The sequence below is a fragment of the Alexandromys fortis genome, unplaced genomic scaffold (genome assembly GCF_014885135.2).
Source record: "Alexandromys fortis isolate MF-2015 unplaced genomic scaffold, M_Fortis_MF-2015_v1.1 scaffold_27, whole genome shotgun sequence".
In the NCBI taxonomy this organism is placed as follows: Eukaryota; Metazoa; Chordata; class Mammalia; order Rodentia; family Cricetidae; genus Alexandromys; species Alexandromys fortis.
Genome location: NW_026067952.1, coordinates 10901978 through 10925359, shown reverse-complemented (window position 1 = coordinate 10925359; position 23382 = coordinate 10901978). Strand labels below are relative to the sequence as shown.

General features: G+C 42.5%; 1 protein-coding gene across 5 annotated transcripts in view; it reads left to right on the top strand.

Annotated features, from left to right (window-relative positions):
• Phf20 (PHD finger protein 20) overlaps positions 1 to 23382 on the top strand; it is a 103228-nt gene that overhangs the window by 27942 nt on the left and 51904 nt on the right. For 3 of the 5 annotated variants that reach the window (XM_050150781.1, XM_050150785.1, XM_050150780.1), the window contains exons 3-4: positions 18268 to 18439; positions 21654 to 21738. In XM_050150781.1, coding sequence (XP_050006738.1) covers positions 18268 to 18439; positions 21654 to 21738 — 257 coding nt within the window. Of the gene's footprint in view, positions 1 to 18267; positions 18440 to 21653; positions 21739 to 23382 lie in introns of those variants that run through there. The other 2 variants (XM_050150784.1, XM_050150782.1) reach the window with 2 other exon arrangements.

Genomic DNA, 23382 nt, shown 5'->3' with positions numbered 1-23382 from the left:
TATATTTATTTATTTATTTTGATTTTTCGAGACAAGGTTTCTACCGTAGCTTTTGGTTCCTGTCCTGGCACTAGCTCTTGTAGTAGACCAGGCGGGCCTCGAACTCACAGAGATCCGCCTGCCTCTGCCTCCCGAGTGCTGGGATTAAAGGCGTGCGCCACCACCGCCTGGCTATTTTAATTCTTCTACATGTTGATATCCAGTTATGCCAGCACCACTTGTTAAATATGCTTTTTTCCATTTCATATTTTTTGCTTCTTTATCAAAAATCAGGTGTTCGAAGATGTGTGGATTGATATCTGGGTCTTCTATTCGGTTCCATTGGTCCTCCTGTCTGTTCTTATGCCAATACCAGGCTGTTTTCAGAACTGTAGCTGTGTAGTAGAGTTTGAAGTCAGGGATTGTGATGCCCCCAGAAGTTCTTTTATTGTACAGGATTGTTTTGGCTATCCTGGGTTTTTTGCTTTTCCAAATGAAGTTGAGTACTGTTCTTTCGAGGTCGTTGAAAAATTTTGCTGGGATTTTGATGGGAATTGCTTTGAATTTAGACACAAACTTCTTACTGTTGAGTCTAGGACTCACTTAGCTCTGTTTGACCACAATGCTCTGGGGGCCTTGTGGATTTGTTTGTAAATCACCCACGAAAGATTTTTTTTTAACTTTATTTAACTTTATTTCATGTGCATTGGTATAGTGATATCAGATTCTCTTGAACTGTAGCTACAGACAGCTGCGAGCTGCCATGTGGGTACTGGGAATTGAACCCGGGTCCTCTGGAAGAGCAGTCAGTGGTCTTAACCACTGAGCCATCTCACCAGCCCCGAAAGATCTTGTTTTTTCAGAATTTAGGGTCCCAAAGAAATAAAACAATTGATATTTTTACTTCTTTGGGGTCAGGAGGGAAACTGGCCTCAAATTTACTGAGATTCTTCTGCCTCTGCCTCCCAAGTGCTGGGAGTGAAGGGATATACCACAGCATCTGTCTTGGAGTTAGTCAGACAAAACAGTTGGTGGGCAGAGGTGTAGCTTAGTGAGAAGACACTTGTCTGGCATGCAGGAAGCCTGGGTTTGGAGGCCTGCAGTGGGAAAAAAAAGCAGCACAAATACTAAGCTGGATGGAGTGGTCACTCCTGTAACACCAGCATTGGGAGACTGAGGCGGGAGGATTGTCAAAAATTCAAGGCCATGTTGGGTTATATAGTAATTTTCAGGCTAGCTTACAAGATTCTTTCTCAAGAAGCAAAATTCAAGCCAAAACAGATTCTAATTTTGTTTGGAGCTGCTGCTTCTGGGCAAATGTCTCTGTGAGAGAGTAATTCTGCCTACCCTGCTCAGTCCCAGACTTGTGCAGATAAACTGGCTAAGTTGACAGGCTTCGGTTTCTTAGTCAAGATGCTGGGTGGACGGAATAGAAAGTGCTTGCTTTGCTTGATACTTCCCCCTTCTTCCTATCATCTGTGGGCAGTGCACCATCTGTCCCAGCAGCAGGCTGGCCTTCCCTGTTCTCACAGTGAGGTAGCAACTCTGTCTGGTGCCTTCCTGGTCCTTCTGCCACATTCTTCTCTACTGTATTTCTAGTTAGGTGCTCATAGTTTGTTTCATGTACAAAGAATTAAAAAATCTGATTTTGCAGTCTTTTTCCTTTTTTAATTTGGTGTGTGTGTGCTCACTGTGTGTGCGTGCTTGCTCTTGCATGTACACAGTATCACAACATGCATATGGAGGTCAGATTACTAATGACTGAGGAAGCCAGTTCTCTCCTTCCACCATGTTGGAATAGGGACTCTCTTGTTTCTGACATTCTGCATGCTCCAGGCTAGCTAGCTCAAGAGCTTATGGACTGTTCATTCTCAGCCTCTCACCTTACCACAGAAGTGCTGGACTTTCAGATATGTCCTACCACAGCTGGCATTTTTATACAGGTTCCAGGGCTCAAACTCAAATGTTCAGGTTTGTTTTAGCATTGAGCTATCTTGTCTACCATTTAGTTTCTTTTTTTTTTCTTGAATTTTTGTTTATTTTTTAATTTTTAAAAATTTTATGTGTATGTGTATTTTTTCTCTTACACGTGAGTCTTTGCCTGCCACCCACAGGAGTAGGAAGTAGCTATCAGATCTCTTGGAAATGGAGTTACAGAAAGTTATGAGCTTCATGTGGGTTCTGGAACTCAAACCTGGGTCCTCTGGGAAAGCATCTAGTGCGCTTAACCATTCAGCCATCTCTCCAACCCCTGCTATCTCTTTTTATTAGGATTCTTTCCACTGGTCATGTTTTGGTCTGTGGTTTCTACCTCTTTTGAAAGACAGGGTCTTACTATGTGGTCAGGGTTGGTCTTGAATTAAAATTGCAATTGTTACCAGGTGGCGGTAGCACATGCCCTTAATCCCAGCACTCAGAGGCAGAGGCAGGTGGATCTCTGTGAGTTCAAAGCCAACCTGGTCTGCAGAGCAAATTCCAGGACAGCCAGAGCTACAGAGAGAGACTGTCTTAAAAAACAAAAAACAAGGGCTGGAGAGATGGCTCAGTGGTTAAGAGCATTGCCTGCTCTTCCAAAGGTTCTGAGTTCAATTCCCAGCAACCACATGGTGGCTCACAACCATCTGTAATGAGGTCTGGTGCCCTCTTCTGGTCTGCACGCATACACACAGACAGAATATTGTATACATAATAAATAAATAAATAAATAAATAAATAAATAAAAAAAAACAATCAAACCATTGCAGTCCTCTTAGTATTCCAAGGCCTGGTATTACAGATGTGTGCTATCACGCTTGGCTTCTCTTCACTTGTATTGTTTGTTTGTTTCTTTCTTTCTTTTTAAATTATGCAAATATGTGTGCCTGTTAAGTGCAGGTGCCTGAGGAGGCCAGAAACATCAGATCCCCTGGAGCTGAAGTCGTATACACATGGTTATGAGCTGCCCAACATGGTAGTGGGAATCAAACTCAGCTCTCTTTAAGAACAGTATGTGCTCCTTGCTGCTCAGCCATCTTTCCGTCTTCCCCCACCGTTCTTTTCTTTCTTTTGTTTTTTTAAAGGTGAACTAATGTTTTCATTTGTTCATTGCTTTTCTTTGAGGTATTCTTCAGCGACATCTTTCCCTTGATTCTATGTCATGGTACTTAACCACAGCATAGCTGCAACCAGTCCCTTCACAGGGCTTCCTATCTGGGTCAGTTTTGCATAGGCTTGTCCATTCCTCTAGGTTCTTTTTTTCATCAGTCCTAATTATCAGGTTATTTGGTGTTTAGAACAAAGGATCTCCCCACACTTACATAATGTAGGCTTATCACAGATGGGTGCAAGCACACAAAGATAAACTGGGGCAAGAGTTGGCGGCTTTGTGAATTCACACATCCAGTAGCAATGCCCCCTCTTTAGCCCTGGTGGTGGATTAAGGGAGAAGCCGAATCTTGAAAACACCCAAGCTTATGCTTCTGTATGACTTGGCGATGGCAGACTTTATTTCTTAATGCTGTTCCATATATTTATTATTTTAAAGCAATCTTTCTTTTCTAAGAATTTCGTATATGTTTGTGTATTTATGTGTATATGAGAGCAGAGTGAACATAGATTTATTATGGCAAAGTGAGGAGGCTCTCCTGAGTGGTAGGGGCTACAAAGAAGGATTACCTTCCATTCTGAGTTTTCCACAAACATATATCAAATGGCATTACACTGATGGCTGTGGAGAGAACAGAACACACAGATCCCTGATGAAGTTGAGAGATACTCAAGGATTTGGTATTGGCCTTAATGGCCAAGTGTTGTTAATCATATGATCTTAGGATTCCTGCCTTTGCCAATTTATTCAGTGATTTACTGTGTGCCAAGCCTAAATCTAAAAACTTTGCATGCAACACCGTACAGTACTCTTTGAGTTGCCTACTTTTTTTTTTCTTTTGATTTTTTTTGAGACAGGGTTTCACTGTGTAGCTCTGGCAATCCTGGAACTTACTTTGTAGACCAGGCTGACCTTGAACTCAGAGAGCTCCGCCTGCCTGGGGATTGAAGGCTTGTGTCAGGGACCCAGCTAAGTTACCTACTTTTATTATGCACATGCACATTTTATGTATGAGGCAATAGGCCCAAAGCATGTGACTTAAGGTACATGAAGTTACAATTAGTTAAGTGCTAAGTATGGGATCTATTTCTCCTTCCTTCCTCCCTCCCTCCCTCCCTCCCTCCCTCCCTCCCTCCCTCCCTCCCTCCCTCCCTCCCTCCCTCCCTCCCTCCCTCCCTTCCTTCCTTCCTTCCTTCCTTCCTTCCTTCCTGGGTTTCTCTGTTTAACAGTTGTGGCTGTCCTTGGGTCACTTTGTAGACCAGGCTGGCCTCAAACTCAGAGAGATCTGATGGCCTCTGCCTTCCAAGTGCTGAGGTTAAAGATGTATGCTACCACTGCCCAGTGATCTATTTCTTATTTATTTATATTGAGGGTCTCATGTAACCCAGGCTGGCCTTGAATTTACCATGTAGCAAAGGATGCCTCTTGACCTTCCTGCCTCCGTTTCCCAAGTGTTGGGATTGTAGGTATGAATCTTCATGCCCTGCTTGAACTTGGGATTTGAATATAGATAGTTTTAACTAACTGGCCACAGTGGTGCACATTTAGAGTCCTAGTATTCGGGAGGCTGAAGTAGGATGGTTGCTGGAAGTTTGAGGACAGCCAGTGCTACAAAATAAGACTTGCCTTGAAAAGTAAAAGAGGGCTGGAGGGAGGGCTGGACACAGAAAACAACATTAACAGTAATAGGTATTCTGGCTTCTGAAACGTACCCGTGGCATGACTACTTTTATTATTATTTAAAAATATTTTATTTTTTATCAGTATATATGTGTGCTTGAGTGGGTTTGTTCACCCGAGTTTAGTATTCTAGAAGGATGTTGGATCTCCTGGAACTGGAGTTACAGGTAGTTGTGAGCCCCTTGATTGTGGGTTCTGGGAACCAAACTCCAGTCTTCTGCAAGAGTAGGGAGTGCACTTTACACTGAACGCTGAGCCATCTAACTCTGGCCTTTTGGCTTTTTTTTTTTTTTTAGATTTAGGTCTGGTACTTTTCTTGTAGCTCAGGCTGGTTCAAACTCACAGTAATCCTCCTGCCCTTGTGAGTGCTGGGATTAGATAGACATCTGACTCATTTTTGTGTGTGTTTGGACTTTGTTTGAACCCAGCATTGAATCATTGAATATGCTAGACTGGACTCTCGTCAGTGAGCTTTGCCTCCAGCCCCTAGTTATGGCTTTGAGCCCATGCTTAGTCTTGTACCTGGAACAGAGAGCAAAGTCCCTGCAATTAGTTATCATGGGAAGACATTTACTTTGTACAAAGTTCATGTAAAAACCCCTGTGGAAAAACAGGGAATTTCATAGGGGGCATGTTCAGAAGTTTCACAAAGATGACATGTTGTTCGGATACTGCCAGTTGAGGTGGTTTCAGTGGTGATTGGACACGCATATCCATCCAGTCTTTGGGAGCTGCCATTCCAGTGGAGGGAGCAGACCACAGAAGACAGAATGCATGGAATGGTTTCAGTTGGGATCAACTGATGCTTTTTTCATGGTAGGTTAGCATTTACTGGAGGAAGCCCTCAAAGATGAAGTGCCATTGTCATCACATCAACATGTTTCCCTCCCTCTGCTGATGTTTGTTTACCTTGGTCGTCTGCAGGGTTTCTTCAGTATAAAGTTTCCTAGTTCCTTCACAGCTTGTAAAGAACTTACTTTCTTTGGCCCACATTTAAAGAGTGCAAAGTTTTGGTCCATCCCATTATCCATCCATCCATCCATCCATCCATCCATCCAAGAAAGGGGGGCGGGCAGAACATGCATGGCTGTGGTGCATTTGTGGAGGTTAGAAGCTAATTATTTAGTCATTTCTTTTCTTCCACTTTTATGTCAGTTCCAGGAATTGAACTCAGGTTATCAGGCCTCAGAGCAAGTGCTCTTATGCCCCTGAGCCATCTTTCCCTCCCTGGTTCACTATTTGAGAGAGGAATACCTACAAAAATTATTTGCTTGATTGCTTGATTAAGGGTCTCACTCAGTGCCAGGCTCACCTTAAACTATCTTCCTACTTCAGCTGGAATTATAGGCACTGTGCCCAGCCTCCTTTTATTTCGTTCTGTCAGTATGACTGAGGTTTTTATTATATATCTTATGTTGTAATCCAGCAGTACTTTGTTTTCTTGTTCACATTGTTTCCCGACAGCTTTCAGTTGGCTTCTGTGTCCTTTTGATGTAGTTCATCATTTTTTGTGTGTGTTTCAGAGTTTCTTTTTTTCAAAGTATAGCTCAGTGGTTAAGTTCACTGACTGCTCTTCTAGAGGACCCACGTTCAATTCTCAGCACCCACATGACAGCTCACAACTGTTTCTAATTCCAGTTCCAGGGAACCTAAGATCTATGGCAAAACACTGGTGCACATAAAATAAAAATAAACCTTATTTATTTATTTTTAAGAAGTTTCTCTTTTCTGGCCCAGAAAGTTATGATAAGCTCGTCTTGGATATTTTCTGCCCCAGTCTCAGAATTACCCATTTCTTCAAGTCAGACAGGAAGATCCAATTTGTTTGTTTATTTTTGAGGCAGGCTCTCACTGTACAGCCTCCCTGCTGTCCTGGAACTGGGTCTGTAGACCAGTCTGGCCTTGAACTCTGCCTTCCCAGTGCTGGGATTACAGATCTGCCTCACACTTGGCTTTTTTTTGTGAGTTCTGGGGATCAGAACTTAGGTCATTGTTTGCAATGGGAAGCAGTTTACTATCTGAGCTGTCTGCTAGCCTGATAAACTGTTTTTGATATTAAATTTTATATCATTTTCTAGATGGAAGACATTGAATAAGTAAGAAAGTAAAAGTAATTTTTCTTGTTAATTTAAAAATTTTGTATCATTTTCTAGATGGAAGGCATTGAATAAGAGAGTAAAAGTAATTTTTCTTGTTAATTTGAATTAGGGCCTTCCTCTTTAGCCTGTGCTTGCCTTGAACTCACGTTGCTCCTTCCACTCAGCCACTTGAGTGTTGCAATTGTGATCCTCCACATCTGTTCAAATAGACTATTTATATTTTTATTTTGTATGCACTACTCTCCATTTGTCTTTTGATAGTTTTGTGAAACCCAGGCTAGCCTTGAATAGGCTTGGTAGCAGAGGATGGCCTTAAACTCCCAATCTCTTGGCTTCACCTCCCAAATCTTAGTTAGAGTTGCAAGCATGTGCCACTATTCTTGGCTCTTGTGTTTGCATGGAGGTAGGAGAACAACTTGCAGGAAGCAGTTCTCTCTTTCTACTGTATAGGTATATGAGAACTGAACTCAGGTCATTAAGTTTGGCAGCAAATGTTTTTCCTCCCTTGAGCAATCTTGCTGTTCCATACGTTATAAATAGAGACTGCTCTTTAGTTCCGATGGCTCAGACCCGAATAATCAAACAGTAACTATATTAATTGTAACACTGCTTGGCCTATTAGCTCAGGCTTCTTATTAACTAACTTTTACATCTTAAATTAACCCATTTCTATTAATCTGTGTATCTGTAGCCTACCAGTTAGGTTCGGTATTCTTCTCTTTCGGCAGCTACATGATGTCTCCCTGATTCTACCTATTCTCTCTCTGTATCTCTGTTCAGATTTCCCATTGGCCAAAATAGCTTTACTGAGCAACCAATAAAAGCAGCACGTATACAGAAGGACCTCCCACATCAAAGAATGGTTCTTTTTATGTTATTTTAAAAGTCATATTGAGCTAGGTATCCCTCTGTAATCACAGTGTTTACGAGGCCAAAGGAGGGTTATGAACTCAAGGGTAGCCTGGGCTATATATAGTAAGGCTGTTAGATAGGGGAATTATTTAGAAAGGACTTTATCAGAGTACACACATCTTAAGCTGAGGCTGGATGACCTTTTACATACAGACATGTACCATGCTTGGGATGATATTGGATCCCTCAGAAGACTGCTTGCCACCTCACTGAGTTGCATAGCTCCTCCGTCCCCAGAAGGAAGCTTTTTTTGTAGCCCTCCTTTTCAAGTGAGTCCTGGAGGCATCAGCAGCTTATTAAGTGTGTGTGTGTGTGTGTGTGTGTGTGTGCCTGTGCCTGTGTTCAGAATCTTGATTGTAGGAGTTGAGGACATGGAGGGTCTGACATAACCGGGGTCACAAGGCAGTTATGACAGAGGAAGAAGGGCCAGGAAATTGAAGGGTATTTTTAAGGAAGTGAGACAAGAAGATGAGATGGTTTCAGGATATGAGAGTGAGAGTTGGAGGAGGCAGGACATCAGCAGTATTCTAAGCTTGAAAACCCTGTATGTTAGAGAGTATAGAAAGAGAACTAAGCAGGAATGGTGGGAGAAGGGACAGGCAGGGGAGGTTTAAATAGAAGAGAGATGTATTCAGATCCCTGGTAGGAGTAGTAAAATGATACTGTTTGGTCTCTCTCTCCTTTTTTTTTTTTTTTGTTTTGTTTTGTTTTGTTTTGTTTTTTCTTTTTTAAGACAGGATTTCTCTGTGTAGCCCTGGCTGTCCTGGAACTCACTGTGTAGTCCAGGATGACCTCATACTTAAGAGATCTATCTGCCTGCCTGCTTCTGCCTCCTGAGTGCTGGGATGAAAGGCATGTGCCACCATTGTCTGGCTCTCTGCTAACTCAGTGCTAACTCAGGCCTGTGCCTGGTACTAATGGGAGGATCTCAGGGCTTGCTATACTATACTGAGTATTGCTGATGAGAGGATAGAGTGGAAAGGTGGATTCAGGATCAAGACCCTACCTGAATTGAAGCTATCAGGTGTTGATTAACAGAGCTGGGAAAGGAGTAAGGAAGGCTGTCCCCAAAACCAGTAGAGTTTTCTCAAAGCAGGCCCTTTCTTTTTGCCAAATAGTCTTCCATCCCCATCCTCTCTCCAGCAAAGGTTGCTGATGGCTTGGAGTGTTGCTTTTGTGCATAGAAATGCCTGGCTTCTGCTGTGTGTTCTGAGCCAGGAATAGAGGCATGCTTGGATTTCTGAAGCACAAGGAGTTGTTATATGTTTGCAGAAAGACCATTTATGTAAGGAACAGTCTGGAAGCAGCCAGGATACCCAAACCCAAGACAAAAAAAATGAGGCAAATTTTGGGGTAGTCTAGATAGACTACTAGGTAGCTATGAGGACAGGCCCTCTATAGATATGTCTGTCACTACTGGATAGTTGCGAGGACATACTGGCTATGTATGTGTTACTACTCAGTTATATACATGTGAGTTCATAACACGAGTATCCTCGATGGGTTCAGCTGTTGCAGGAGTTACATGCTGATCTTGATTACTCCTGCTGGTCACTGAGTTTTCTTTTCCTCAGATGTAAAATGGATGTAGTGATGGTAATAATTGCTAAGTCCTCATGGGGCTGTGGTAAAGTCATGTGAGATTCCTTACATAAGGGTCCTTTGTAAACTCTGTAGCAAGCCATGCACATGAGTGTTTTTGTTTTTGCTTTTGTGTTTTAGAGGTCTCACTATATAGTGTTGGCTGGCCCAGGACTCAGTCTGATGACCAGGCTGGCCTCGAACTCTGCCTCCTAAGTGCTGGAATTAAAGGCATTCACCACCATGTCCTGTTGTATTTTTAGTATTATTATTAATTAAATTAAAAAGATTATTCTTTAAACCTAGCAATTGGGAGGCAGAGGGAAATGGATCTCTCTGAGATTGAGGCCAGCCTGGCCACAAAGAGTTTCAGGACAGTCAGGACTGTTACACAGAGAAGCCCTGTCTCAAAAAATAAAGTCAACAATAACAACCATAAAACTAGTTTGTGTGTTTGGAGAGAACAACTTGCAGGTGTCATTTTTCTCCGACTACTATGTGGGTCCCAGGAATGTAACTCAGGTGTCATGCTTAGTGGGAAGACCATTCTCTGTCTGCTAAGTTATAGTCATCTTGAGGGCAATTGTTTGTTTTTGAGATAGAGTTTCACTTGCTCTGTAGTCCAGGCTAGCCTCAAAATCTGGGCAATCTTTTTGTCTCAGTCTCTCCAGTGCTAGGATTGTAAGTATGAGCCACTACACCCAGTTTACACATGTGTTATTCATAGTTCATGATTTCTGTTTACTCCAGGAATTATAAACTAGTGACTGTTGTCAGTTGGAGTAGGTCCCAATGTTTTTGTTTTTTATCTTTGCAGCACCGGGAATGGTGCCCAAGGGATTGCACAGGCTAATGCATGCTCAACTGGGCCACATCCCTGGAGTAGGCTTTCCAAAGGAAATCCCCACCCCACACCACCTTTAGGTCCTTCCTTCACTTGCTGCTTTTTTTGCGTTTGAAGTTCATGGGTGTGGGCGGGACCAGACCCCCATCCAGCATTGCCAGTTGCTGTTCTGTGAGCAAACCTGAGCATCAAGCCAGCCTTCCTTGGGATTGGGAGCGTACAGTATGAACAAGTCAGCATTGTATCCCTGAACTAGACCTGGTGCTTCTGCCCGGCTGGAGATGCCTGTGGAGTCAGCCTTTCCCAGTACTTGGCAGGGGCTTTGGGTGTCGTCCTCCCTCCCCCCACCAGCCCTCTCCTTTCCTTGGTGAGTTTGTCTGGTAGCTTTCAGAAGTGTTTCTCAAACTGGAAAACCCCAGGTCTGGAGCCTCCGACTTACAGTCTCTACTTTTAGAAAACCACAGAGTCCTGCAAATGTTACCTTGTTAGTTCTTAATTGTATTCTAACAAGTCTTCTTAGAATTTAGTGGTTTGAGGTTTGAAACAAGGTTAAACATTTATTTTCCTCCAAGTTTCTGTGGGTCAGAATTCAGCTAACTGGGAGGTTTTGGTTCAGCCTTGCAGTTGAAAGTGGCTTATTCATAGAGTCGGGACTGTGGTGTGGTTCTTCAGGGGACACCTTGATTCTCCACCATATAGGCCTTTCCATAGGAATTTATACTGTTTTCACAATGTAGTACCTGGTTGTTCTTGCCCTTCCCCAATGGCAACCCAAGAAAGACTATATAGGCAAAAACAACAGTACTGTGTGTACTAAAATACATATAATTTGCTGGATGTGGTGGCACATGCCTGTAATCTCAGCCCTCAGGGGGCAGAGGCAGGAGGCCAGCCAGATCAGTTCTCTGCCAGTTAGGGCTACACAACAAGACCCCTCCAAATAACCCCCCCCCCAAATCCCAAGAAATAAGTTGATTGTGTTCTCTTCAGTATTTAAGTTTTAGGGATTAACTCAAGTTTTTGGGCTTGGCAGTAAGTGCCTTTACTGACTGAGCCATATCATCAGCCCCAGGTTACTTTTTGACCATTTTAAATTTGTAGTTCTATAATATTCATTTATTTTATGGTGAAGATGTTTAAAATTAGGCAGTGTAAGGCACCTAAATGGTGAGATGAAAATTATCTCAATTATAAATCAACATACAGCAAACATGCAGGACCTATTATTTACTTTATAATGTGTGGGTGTTTTAACTGCATGTATATTTGAACACCATGCCACTTGTGTGCCTGGGGCCCACAGAGACCATCAGATCCCTTGGAGCTGGAGTTACAGATGGTTGTGAGCTGCTGAGTGAGTGAGTGCTGGAATTGAACCATTGTCCTCTGGAAAAGCACCAACAGGAACTTTTGTGTGACCCAGCTTTGAAAGTCCCACACCATTTCTTCTGCCATATTCAAGCAGCGGATAATGAGACCCCACATTTTGAAGGCAGGGGTGTCCACCTTTTGTCATAGGTTCTGTTTTCCTCTGGTGTGAGAGCTTAGGTAATGAAAATGTTGCGTGTTCAGACGACTCCTGTGCTTTTGGTGTCCATTTATGGCCTTGACGATTCATCTCTAGTCTGTTCTGAATACTGGCTTAAGGTCAGATTAGAAGAATTTGTGGGCACCCTGGCTTCAGGGCAGGCTGTTCTGTTCTGCCTGACATTGAGTTCAGTTACCTTTCTGCCTCTGGAGCATCAGGAAACAGGATCTCTCAAAGTCCATGTGCATGTATTTTAATATCAGAGGATGTCTTATTATGCTTTCTTTGGAGAAAGCTTATATTCCCTCTCTCACACTCACACATACAGGAGACAGAGAGAGGAATAGATGTACATGTAGGGAGACAATTTAAGGACCATTGGGAAGGAAAGCCAACTTTGTATGAAGAGGGTTTTGGGGACTGGCAATCCTGCTGGGAAAGGTAGCTGAGTTGTTAGATTAATTTTTCTGCTTTGGTCCTAAGTAGAGGAATTAAGCTATAAACGATTGTGGAATCGTACTAAGCTTGACTCCTGATACCCAAAGGTTATGTATGTTTTAGAAGGGCTAATGCCTGTAGCTGTTTTCACCTTTGTAGTGTTCTTTAAGATGAGTCTGTTCTGCCGTGCATGTTCGACAAGTTTTGGGTTTCATAGAACGGAGCTTCTTCATGCTTTAAAAATTACAATGAAAGTATTGGTTAAAAGCAAAGTTTTGCCTATCTTAAGCTCGCAGACGTTTTGAAGTCATTGCAGTGGCTGTTGGGAAGAGGTCACACGTGAAGGTTGATTGCAGACAGTTGCTTCAGTTGTTCTTGATGATATGGCTTCTTGAACTTTTTATATGTTTTCTTTTCTTATTGATATTTATTGATCTCTACATTTTTCTCTGCTCCCCTCCCTGTCTCTCCCTTTCCCCCTTCAATCCTCCCCCAAGATCCCCATGCTCCCAATTTACTCAGGAGATCTTGTCTTTTTCTACTTTCTACTTCCCATGTAGATTAGATCTATGTAAGTCTCTCTTGGTGTCCGCATTGTTGTCTAAGTTCTCTGGGATTGTGGTTTGTAGGCTGGCCTTCTTTGCTTTATGTTTAAAAACCACCTATGAGTGAGTACATGTGATAATTGTCTTTCTGTGTCTGGGTTACTGTTGCGATTAAGAGCGGCAGGGCTGCGTCCCCGGCACCCGGCCGCCCACATGGCTAGCTTATGCCCGAAATAATTACACGGAAACTGTATTCTTTCAAACACTGCCTGGCCCGGCTAGTTCCAGTTTCTTATTGGTTAGCTCTTACATATTGTTCTAACCCATTTCTAATATTCTGTGTAGCCCACGAGCTGGCTTACCAGGGAGGATCTTAACCTGCGTCTGTCTGGAGCGGGAGAATCATGGCGACTCCTGACTCAGCTTCTTTTTCCCAGCATCCTGTTCTGTTTACCCCGCCTACCTAAGGGGTTGGCCTATCAAATGGGCCTAGGCAGTTTCTTTATTAATAAGAAATCACTCCCACATCAGGTTACCTCACTCAAAATAATGTTTTCTAGCTCCATCCATTTTCCTGCAAAATTCAAGCTGTCGTTATTTTTTCTGCTGTGTAGTACTCCATTGTGTAAATGTACCACATTTTCCTTATCCATTCTTTGGTCGAGGGACATTTAAGTTGTTTCCAGGTTCTGGCTATGATAAACAAAGCTGCTGTGAACATAGTTGAGCACATGTCCTTGTGGCATGATTGAGCATCCTTTGGATATATACCCAAAAGTGGTGTTACTGGGTCTTGAGGAAGGTTGTTTCCTAATTTTCTGAGAAATCGCCACACTGACATCCAAAGGGGTTGTACTAGCTTTTATTCCCACCAGCAATGCAGAAGTGTGGGGTTACAAAGACAGTTCAGTGACTCCTAGTTACATTTTGAAGCTGGACATTCCATCTTCCTTTTCCTGTCTGTGAATGGAACACTCACAACTCACCTGCTAATTCCTAGCCCTTCTAGCCTCCTTGCAGCTGTCCAATTGTTGAGGCTAAGCCTGATAAATTATTTGGTGAAAGCAGTTATTATCATTAATCTGGAGTTCAACCTGATATCTGAAGCTTAGTCAGCTACTGAGTCTAGTTTGCCTTAAGGGTGGGTGTGTGTGCGTGGGTATGGGTGTGTGTCAAAGCACACATGTGTATGTTCTTTTTGGGGGCCTGTAGTTGACTGACTACATCAAAGGCACTTAATAAAGCCCTGTGATTGATGAAACTAAGCTGTGCCCAAGGCAGGTAGCAACTGTGATCTTCTAAGTTCTACTGGATCAGTCTCTAATATTAAGTCCTACTGGGTCAATGTTTAAAATGGTCACTATTGCTTCCTGTTTTCTTGACACACAGATAGGTCCCGTCACCGAGGAGTGCGTCTTGTCACTTATTTTTAATTTTTATTTTAAAAATATTTATTTAATATTTTGTTTTTCAAGACAAGGTTTCTTTGTGTGTCTCTGGCTGTCCTGGAACTCACTCTGTAAACCAGCCTGCCCTTGAACTCAGAGATCCGCCTGCCTCTCTCTCCCTGCTGGAATTAAAGGTGTGCACCACTACTTCCTGGCTTTATTTTTTATGGGTATGTGTGCACCTGAATGTATTTTAAGCCAATGGAGGAGTCTGCAAGGTCAGAAGAGGTGCATTGGGTTCCCTGGAACTGCAGCTCTAAGTGTCTACGTGTTCTGATCTGTGGGACAGTTTTCCTAGCACCTGTTCTGTCACAGAAGACAGAGCACTCTCAGGAAAGTGTCCCTTGACTGCTGTTGAGTTTCCTGCAGAGTTGCCTGTAGGTCTGCAAACAGTTGGAATACCCCAGCACAATACACTTTTCTTGTAATTCCAACACTTGAAAGGTAGACTGCAAGTTCGAGGCAGCCTGGCAATAGTATAAAACAACAACAGAAACATTTTCTCTATGAATTTGAGGCCAGCTTGGATCATTCCAGACCAGTTTAGTCTGCATAGTGATCTCTGTCTCAAAAAACAAAAATTTTACTTATGGTTGGAGAGATGACTCAGTAGTCAAGAGACTGGCTGCTCTTCTGCAGGACCTGGGTTCAATCCTAGCATCGATATGGCAGCTAACAACTATAATTCCAGTTCAGGGCATCTAGTACTAGTACTCTCTTCTGACATTCATGGGTACCAAGTGCATATGGTGCACACAGACAGATATGTGTGGGCAAAACCCCCATACACATAAAATAAAAAGAAATAAATTTATTTAATTACTTAAAAATTATGTATATATGCATGTGTCTGTGTGGATATGTGCACATGTGAATGAGTATAGGTGCTCTCAGAGTTCAGAAGGTATTGGAGCCTTTAGAGCTGGAGTTTCTGGTAATGATGAGCCACCCAGTGTTGGTGCCGGGAACCAAAGTTGGGTCTTCTGCAAGAGCAGTATGAGCTTTTAACTGCTAAACCAGGTCTCCAGGGCCAGCAGAGTCTCATATAGCCCAGGCTGGTTTTCAGTTTGCTATATGTGTGGTTGAAGGAGACCTTGAATATTCTTATCTATCTCTAGGGTACTGGATTACAGACTTATGCTATCACATCCAGCTTTGTTTTGTTTACAGGCAGTATTTTCCTTTAAAACACTTTATTAAATTATTTATGAAAAAATTATATTGCCAGGTGGTGGTGGTGCACACCTTTAATCCCACCACTTGGGAGGCACAGGCAGGTGGCTCTCTGTGAGTTAAAGGCCAACCTGGCCTACAAGAGCTAGTGCCAGGGATAGGCACCAAAACTACACAGTGAGAACTGGGCAGTAGTGGCGCATGCCTTTAATCCCAGCACTTGGGAGGCAGAGGCAGGAGTGTCTTTGTGAGTTCGAGGCCAACCTGGTCTACAAGAGCTAGTTCCAGGACAAGCACCAAAGCTACAGAGAAACCCTGTCTCAAAATAAAAAAAAAAAAAGATAAAAACAAACAGAAAAATAATTTATGTTTGTGTGTACATGTACATAGTGGTATACACGTGGAGGTCAGAGAACAACTTGCTGGAGTTGGCTCTCCTTCCATCATGTAGGTCTCAGGGATTGAATTCAGGGCATCAGGCTTCTTGATGGCAGGCACCTTTACCTGCTGAGCCATCTCTCCAGACCAAGTCTTGCTTTGTATTTTATGCTGGCCTTGAACTTGCAGTGGTCCTCCTGCTCTAATTCTTCAGTGCTTGGATTACAGGTGTATGCTACAGTACTAGCTTCTTTGGGTTGGGGGGGCAGGCAGTATTTGGCTACATAGCTCCAGGCTGGGCTACAATCTTCTGCCTCATGAGTGCTTAGGATTACAGGAGAGTGCCACTATGATACTCAGCTTCTTTGGGTGTTTAAGCCCCAGAAAGATTGAACACAGGGAAACAGGCACTTACAAAACAGAAAGGATTGAAGTTGTGAGACTCAAGGAGGCTGTCCTTACGGTCCCGATTTGAGGGTCTATTACTGGAGCCTCGACAGCCAGGAAGCCATTATTGGCATTGCCACCCACACTACTGCCCTCTAACACTGAATTCAGTAGCAACTGGTGGCCAGATATTTGCTATTGAAAAGCAGCGGCAGCCACATCCAGGAACTCCTTAGTGTTCTGGGATCAAAGGCCAAGCTATTGAGTCGGGAGCTACATTTTAACAAACTCTCCAATGATTCACTTATGTGTGGTTGGTCTGCTCACACAACTATGGGTCATCTTGATTGCTTTTTGGAAGGGAATGAAGGACTATTGTTTGTTTTCCCAACTCAATCAGGAAGGGTGGAATAGGGACTGAAAGAGCACATAGACTGAGTGAGCTACACTTCTGCATCCTCCAGATATGATTTACATATTCACCTTTTTTAAAATCTGTTTTTCTTTTTTCTCTTTTTTATTTTTTTATTTTTGTTTTTGATTCATATTCACCTTCTTTAAAAGCAAGTAATAGCATGTGTGATGGCACATGCCTTGGATCCCAACACACCGGAGGCATGGGTAGGTAGATCTCTGTGAGTTCAGGTCCAAGTCAGGGTTACTATGTAGTCCTGTTTCAGAAAAACAAATGAACAAAAACCATACAAGTAATAGAGCCTGTGAGATGATTCAGCCGCTCAAGGTACTTACCAACCATCAAGCTTGACATCCTGAGTTCTGCTCATGGGATCCAAACACTGAAAGAACTGATTTCCAAAAGTTGTCCTGTGTGTTGTGGCATACATGAATACACACAATTAATACAATGTAATAACAAATTCAACACTTCATATAGCAGTACATCATGGGAGCTTTCTGCATCAGGGTCTGCAGAGTCATCTTATTCTTTTCAGTATCTGCATAGAACTTCATTATATGGCTTTAAAATCTCAGGAACAGCTTGATATGCTGGTCCTCACATAATCCTTGCATTTGGAAAGCAGAGGCAGGAGGATCAGGAGGTGATTTTTAGTGTTTGAAACTAATGTGGGCCATATGAGACCCTGTCTCAGAAAACCAACCAAAACAAGCAAACAAAACTAAACAAAAACCTAACCTGATAAGGCTGTGTTATAGTCTATGGGCACATCCTAATAGAACTAGGAGTTCACGTTTGCTTCTTGCCTCCTTATGCGCAGGCCCTGTGTATATGTCATCTCTTTTAACTGGTACTATAACCAACTTTACATGAGTGAACTCAGGCTCTGAAAGGTTAATAGTCGTCCATCAGCTAAGAAAGCGCCCTGTTGAGATATTTTTAAAGGTCTAAGTGTGTGTCCTTATCAGCATGCACATGGAGGTCAGAGGTGAACATTTGGAGTTTCTTCTCCTTCTAGTGTGGGTTCTGGGGGTGGAACTCATCAGCCTGTGTGGCAAGTGCTTTTACCATCTTGTTTGCTTCAGGTTAAGACTTTTATTATTTATTGTTTGTTTATTTCTAAGATGGGTCTTCAGTCCAGGTTTCCTGGGACTTCCTGGGACTCATGCCACTTCCTCCTCCTCCCCCTGTGAGGAACTGTAATTGCAGGTGTGCCTCAGCCTTGCCCCATGAGACTTGAATCCAAGTCTGCTATCTTCTATAATTTATTGACAGCATCTCAAAGTGTTAGGAGTGTTGTTTTTGTTTCGTGTCTTTTTGAGACAGAAGCCCTGGCCTCAGATTTGCAGCAATCCCTTTACCTTAGCCCCCGAGTGCTGATGCTACAGGCTAGTACTCATGCCTGACTTCAAAATGGCGAGACTTTGGTGCTGGAGAGATGGCTCAGCAGTTAAGAGAGCTCTTGCTGCTTTTCTAGAGAACCTGTGCTTGATTCCTTAGTACCTGTGTGGTGGCTTAGACCCATCTGTAACTCCAGTTCCAGAGAATCCCACTTCCTTTTGACCTTCATGGGCTCTACCAGGCACCCAAGTGATACACAAACATACATACAGGCAAAAATCTGTACAAGTAAATAAATCTTTAAAAGCAAATATCAAAATTCAAAAAGAACAGCAAAATGGACAGCCTTAAATACTTTGTCTTATGCTCTGTGAAAAGAGACTTGGTTGTTTTGGCAAGCATTTAGGTAGTTTCTCTTTTTTCTCACTCAGGTATCCAGCTCACATTGAAGACATTGACTACGAAGAAGGGAAAGTTCTCATCCATTTCAAGCGCTGGAACCATCGTTACGATGAGTGGTTTTGCTGGGACAGTCCTTACCTCCGCCCTTTAGAGAAGATCCAGCTGAGGAAAGAGGGCTTGCACGAGGAGGATGGCTCTTCTGTGAGTAGCGAATCCGTGGAGTTCTGTAGTGTAGACTGCTGAGCCTCAGGCAGTGTGTGTGTGTGGTCTTTGCTCTCTAGTGGGCAAGTCAGAACCCACTGGTGAGCAATCCTTGGCTTGTGATGGTAACCATGTGCAGTCTAGTTTTTTTCTTGTTTGATGCCGTTGATGTGATAGAAGCTCACTTATATTGGGTTCCATCCATATAAATAAGGTTTTATGTCTCTTTCAGAGAGCACTGTTTTCCTAGTGTCTGAAGTACTATCAGGTTTATAGTAAGTCTTCAGGAAATATTTCTATAATAAACCAGGTACTCCTAGTACTTAGGAGGCCAGGGTTCATGGATTGCCGTGTGTTTGAGGCCAGCATGGGCTACAAAGTAAGACCTGGTTTTAAACACCCCCACACCTCCTCTGCCAGGAATGGTGATACATGCTTCTGATCCCAACCCTGAGAATGTGGAGGCAGAGGGGTATCAAGAGGTCAAGGACTCTGTCCAAAGAACCAAACCAAACCAAACCAAACCAGTGGCACTCATAACTCAGAGGCAGGACACTTCTACAGCTTGAGGCTACCCTGGTTTACATGGCAGGCTCCAGACCAACCAGAACTACATAATGAGACCCATCTTAAAATCAACAGTAAATAAAACTAGCCCTCCACCAGACTGTGATATAATGAATGGATGATTGAAATCTAGAATATTGTATACTAGATAAGGTAGCCATGAAGACCCTTTGCTGTGCTAATCTCCAGTTATTTAAGTAGCATTTTATATGTGGATCCTGAGCTTATTATACAGTCTTTTATTAGCCCTAGAGAACTTGGATTTGATTGGACTGTTTTGGCTTTTCTAAATTTCCTTACTGCTCCTGGAGCTCTGACTGCCTTCAGAATGACGCACAAACCTTTACTTTTGTTTAAAACAGACATTGAGACATTTGTGGTAGTCCTTGCTTTGGGATCTGACTCAGCCTGGAATCTGGTTTCCATTTTAACCTCACTGAGGAACTTGAACTCTGGCTGGCCTTTTCGTTTTGCTTTTTTTCCCCTTTGAAATTAGGGGAAATATTGAAATTGTTCAATATTGTTACATTTGATCATTATGAATGCAAACTGTGTGCTGAGAGAACAGCACAAAATATGAAAGTTGCATGAGCGCCTCCCTTGGGCCTGGCAGTAGTGTGGGTGGCATGAGATGCCGTAAATGCTGCTTCCTTGAAGAGGAAGTAGCCTCATTCCTCCAAGCTCCTAAACTAGGTATGTTCTCTGTTAGCACTGGTCTCTCAGATTCCTTTTCATTGTGAATACCAGATAAGGGAAGATTATCTCAGTGCTCTCCTGTACTTGCCCAGTCCTTCCTGACTTAGATTCTCTTATGCTTCAGCCTTTTTATATAATTTGTTTGTTTGTTTGTTTACTTATTTATTTAGTTTGTTGAGACAGGGTCTCACTATATGGTCCTACCTATCCTGAAACTCACTTTGTAGACCAGGCTGGCCATGAACTCACAGAGATCTGTCTGCTTCTGCTTTCCAACTGCTGAAATTAAAGGTGCGTGTAACAATGCCCAGCTATTTTATTTTTTAACATTTATTTATTTCATTTTACGTGTATGGGGTTTGTATGCGTGTATGTATTTAATGCTTTTGGAGGTCAGAAGAAGGCATCAGATCTCTTGGAACTATAGTTGGTTTTTTTTTTTCCCCTTTTGGTTTTTTTTGAGACAGAGTTTCTCTGTGTAGCTTTGGAGCCTGTCCTGGAACTAGCTCTTGTAGTCCAGGCTGGCCTCAAATTCACAGAGATCTGCCTGCCTCTGCCTCCAGAGTGCTGGGATTAAAGGTGTGTGCCACCACCACTTGTCTTGGAACTATAGTTACAAAGATGGTTGTGAACCACTGTGTGGGTACTGGGAACCAAACTCAGGTCCTCTGCAAAAGAAGCAAATATTCTTTTTTTTTTTTTTTGAACAGGGTTTTGCTGTGTAGCTGTCTGTCTAGAACTCACTCTGTAGACCAGGCTGGCTTGAACTCACAGAGATCTACCTGCTTCTGCCTCTAAAGTGTTTGGATTAAAAGTGTGCCACCACTGCCTGGCTGAAACAAGTGCTCTTAACCCCTGAGTCGTCTCTCCAGCTTCCACCTTCTCGTATTTGGCTCTCTGTGCTCACCATCATGTATCTCAATAGCCCATTCCAGGCCACTCTTGTTTGTGTGTGTGTGTATGTGTGTGTGTATACACTCATATATATCTTCTCATATGAGTGTTATATGTACTATGTGTGTGCTTTGTGCCCGAAGAGGCTAAAAGAGTTAAGACAGTTTTGAGCTTCTGTGTGGATGCTCAGATCCAAATCTCAGTCCGTTGCAAGAGCAGTAAGTGCTCATAACTGCTGAGCCATTTATCCAGCCCCAATTGTTATTATTTTTTAATTAAGAATGATATTTGTTTGTGCATGTATGATACATGTGCAGAAAAACTTTCAGGAGTTGATTCTTTCCACATGTGGGTTCTGGGAATTGAATTTAGAGTGTTGGGTTTGGGGGTAAGTGCCTTGACCTGCTGAGTCATCTTGACTAGCCCATTTTTTTTTTCATAATTTGTTGCTATTTTATTTATTTATTAATTTTTTAATGATTTATTTAACTTTATTTTATGTGTGTTGGTATAAAGGTGTCAGATCCCCTGGAACTGGATTTACAGAGAATTGTGAGCTGCCATTTGGGTGCTGGTAATTGAACCCAGGTCCTCTACATAACCATTGAGCCATCTTTCCAGTCCCTCCTTGTTGCTATTTTATTAAAATTATTTATTTATTTGTTTATTGGTTGACTGATTGTGTGTGTGCACTTATGCCACAGTATAGGTTTTAGGTGTCAGAGGACGACTTGCAGGAGTTGTCCCTTGTTCTAGCATGTGTGTTCCAAGGATAGAACTCAGGCTATCAGGCCTGGTAGCACTTGCCTCGTCCATTGAGCCATCTTGCCAGCCCGTTGTTCGTTTTTGAGAATTAATCTTTCTGTGTGGCCAAGGCTGACTTCACAGTCCTGATCCTTCTGCCTTAGTGCTCCCAATGCCAAGATTGCTGGCTCTCATCACCATACCAGCCCTCCCTTACCACTCTCACGCATCCAACTGCTTTTATGGATTGGGCTATACTGTGCACCTGTAGAATTGAGTTGGTAACTGGATATTTACTTTTTTTTTTTTATAGGAATTTCAAATAAACGAGCAAGTGCTTGCTTGCTGGTCTGACTGTCGATTTTATCCAGCCAAAGTCACTGCTGTGAACAAGGATGGTAAGGTGTTGCAGTTGCAGTTTTTTTCACTTCTGCTGCAGGGGAATTTTACAATATGAGTATTTGATAGTGTGTTAGTATTTATTGCCTAGGAATAATTTTTTTATGTTAATCTGCCTGGCAGTAGGATGAGATTATAAATGGAAAGAAAGCTAGATATGAAGGATAGATTTGCCCTAGGTTCAATCCCCAGCATCAGAAATAAAAGAGAGGGAGGGGATTAATTCTTTGTTACTAAATTCCAGTCATTATTTCGTCAACCAATCACATTGGACTCTGATGAGAAGTCTGTGGGTCCATTCTGTCCTGAACTTCTTGATACTTTGGTGAAATAAACACCATTGTTTATTTTATTTATTAGTTAAAAGCTTGCAAATTAAATGGACACCAACAAACATTTGAAGATATGCTTTGTGGATGCAAGGTGATTTAGAGTGCTGGGATACAGAACCTTGAGTGTCGTGGTTACTTTGCCAGAGTTTTGCACAAGTGGGAATCCAGGACAAGGATTTTGATCCAAAAACTTGCATTTTTTTGAGTGCAAGGAAGTGGTATGTGGAATAGTTCGCATGATCGGAAGCGACTTTGGGTCCATGTGGTGTCTCTTTCTTAGCATAGTCCAGCAGGGTGTCTGTGCTGTGGCCCTGATCTCTGGAGTGAATGTTTCTAGCAATCAGAGCCCTTCCGTATCAGGTCAAGAGGCCGAAGATGTAGCTCACTAAGAGAGCCCTGATCTAGCATGCATGGGACCCTGGACCAATCCAAAGCACTGAAAGGAATAACAAATTAAAACAGAACAGAAAATCAACAACAGCCCACATTAGATTTTTTTTTTTTTGTTGCTGTTTTTGAGACAGAATCTCACTATGAAGCTTCGGCTGGCTTGGATCACTATTTAGACCAGCCTGGCCTAGAATTCATAGAGATCCCTGTTTACTTCTACCTCCTGTGCTGGGATTAAAGTCATGTATACCATGCCTGGCCCACACTGGTTTTTCATTCCATGAAATTATTTAGCTGTTTATTCAGTACTCTGCCAAGTGTTGGATTATTAAGTTTTGTCTGAAAGAGGTTGACATTGTCTAAAGAAACCTCCAAAGCGAGGTTCCATCTTCTGAGCTATCTAAGTAGTTATTGATTTTTCCAGTTCACATAAAGTCCATTTGGATAATTCCATCTTTCCCTGGGTTATGTTTTTTATTTATAAGCCCGTGTTCAAAATAACATCTCTGATTAGTGGTTTTCATAAATATCAACAGACAGCTTGTTTGGGGAAAAGCTCACATATTAAACCACTGCAAGTCCTCTTAGAAACAGACATAGTTGGTCAAGATGTATTCTGCCTCTCCAGATTCTTGTTTTCAAGATTTTCTTTCTTTCTTTACTATCTTTTGTAATCATGCATTCTTTAGGTTCATAAATGGCTGAAAAAACTATACGGTGATTAGTGCTGGTCAAGAAATGTTCTCGGGCTGGAGAGATGGCTCAGAGGTTAAGAGCATTGTCTGCTCTTCCAGAGGTCATGAGTTCAATTCCCAGCAACCACATGGTGGCTCACAACCATCTGTAACGAGGTCTGGTGCCCTCTTCTGGCCTGCAGGCATATACACAGAATATTGTATACATAATAAATAAATAAATATT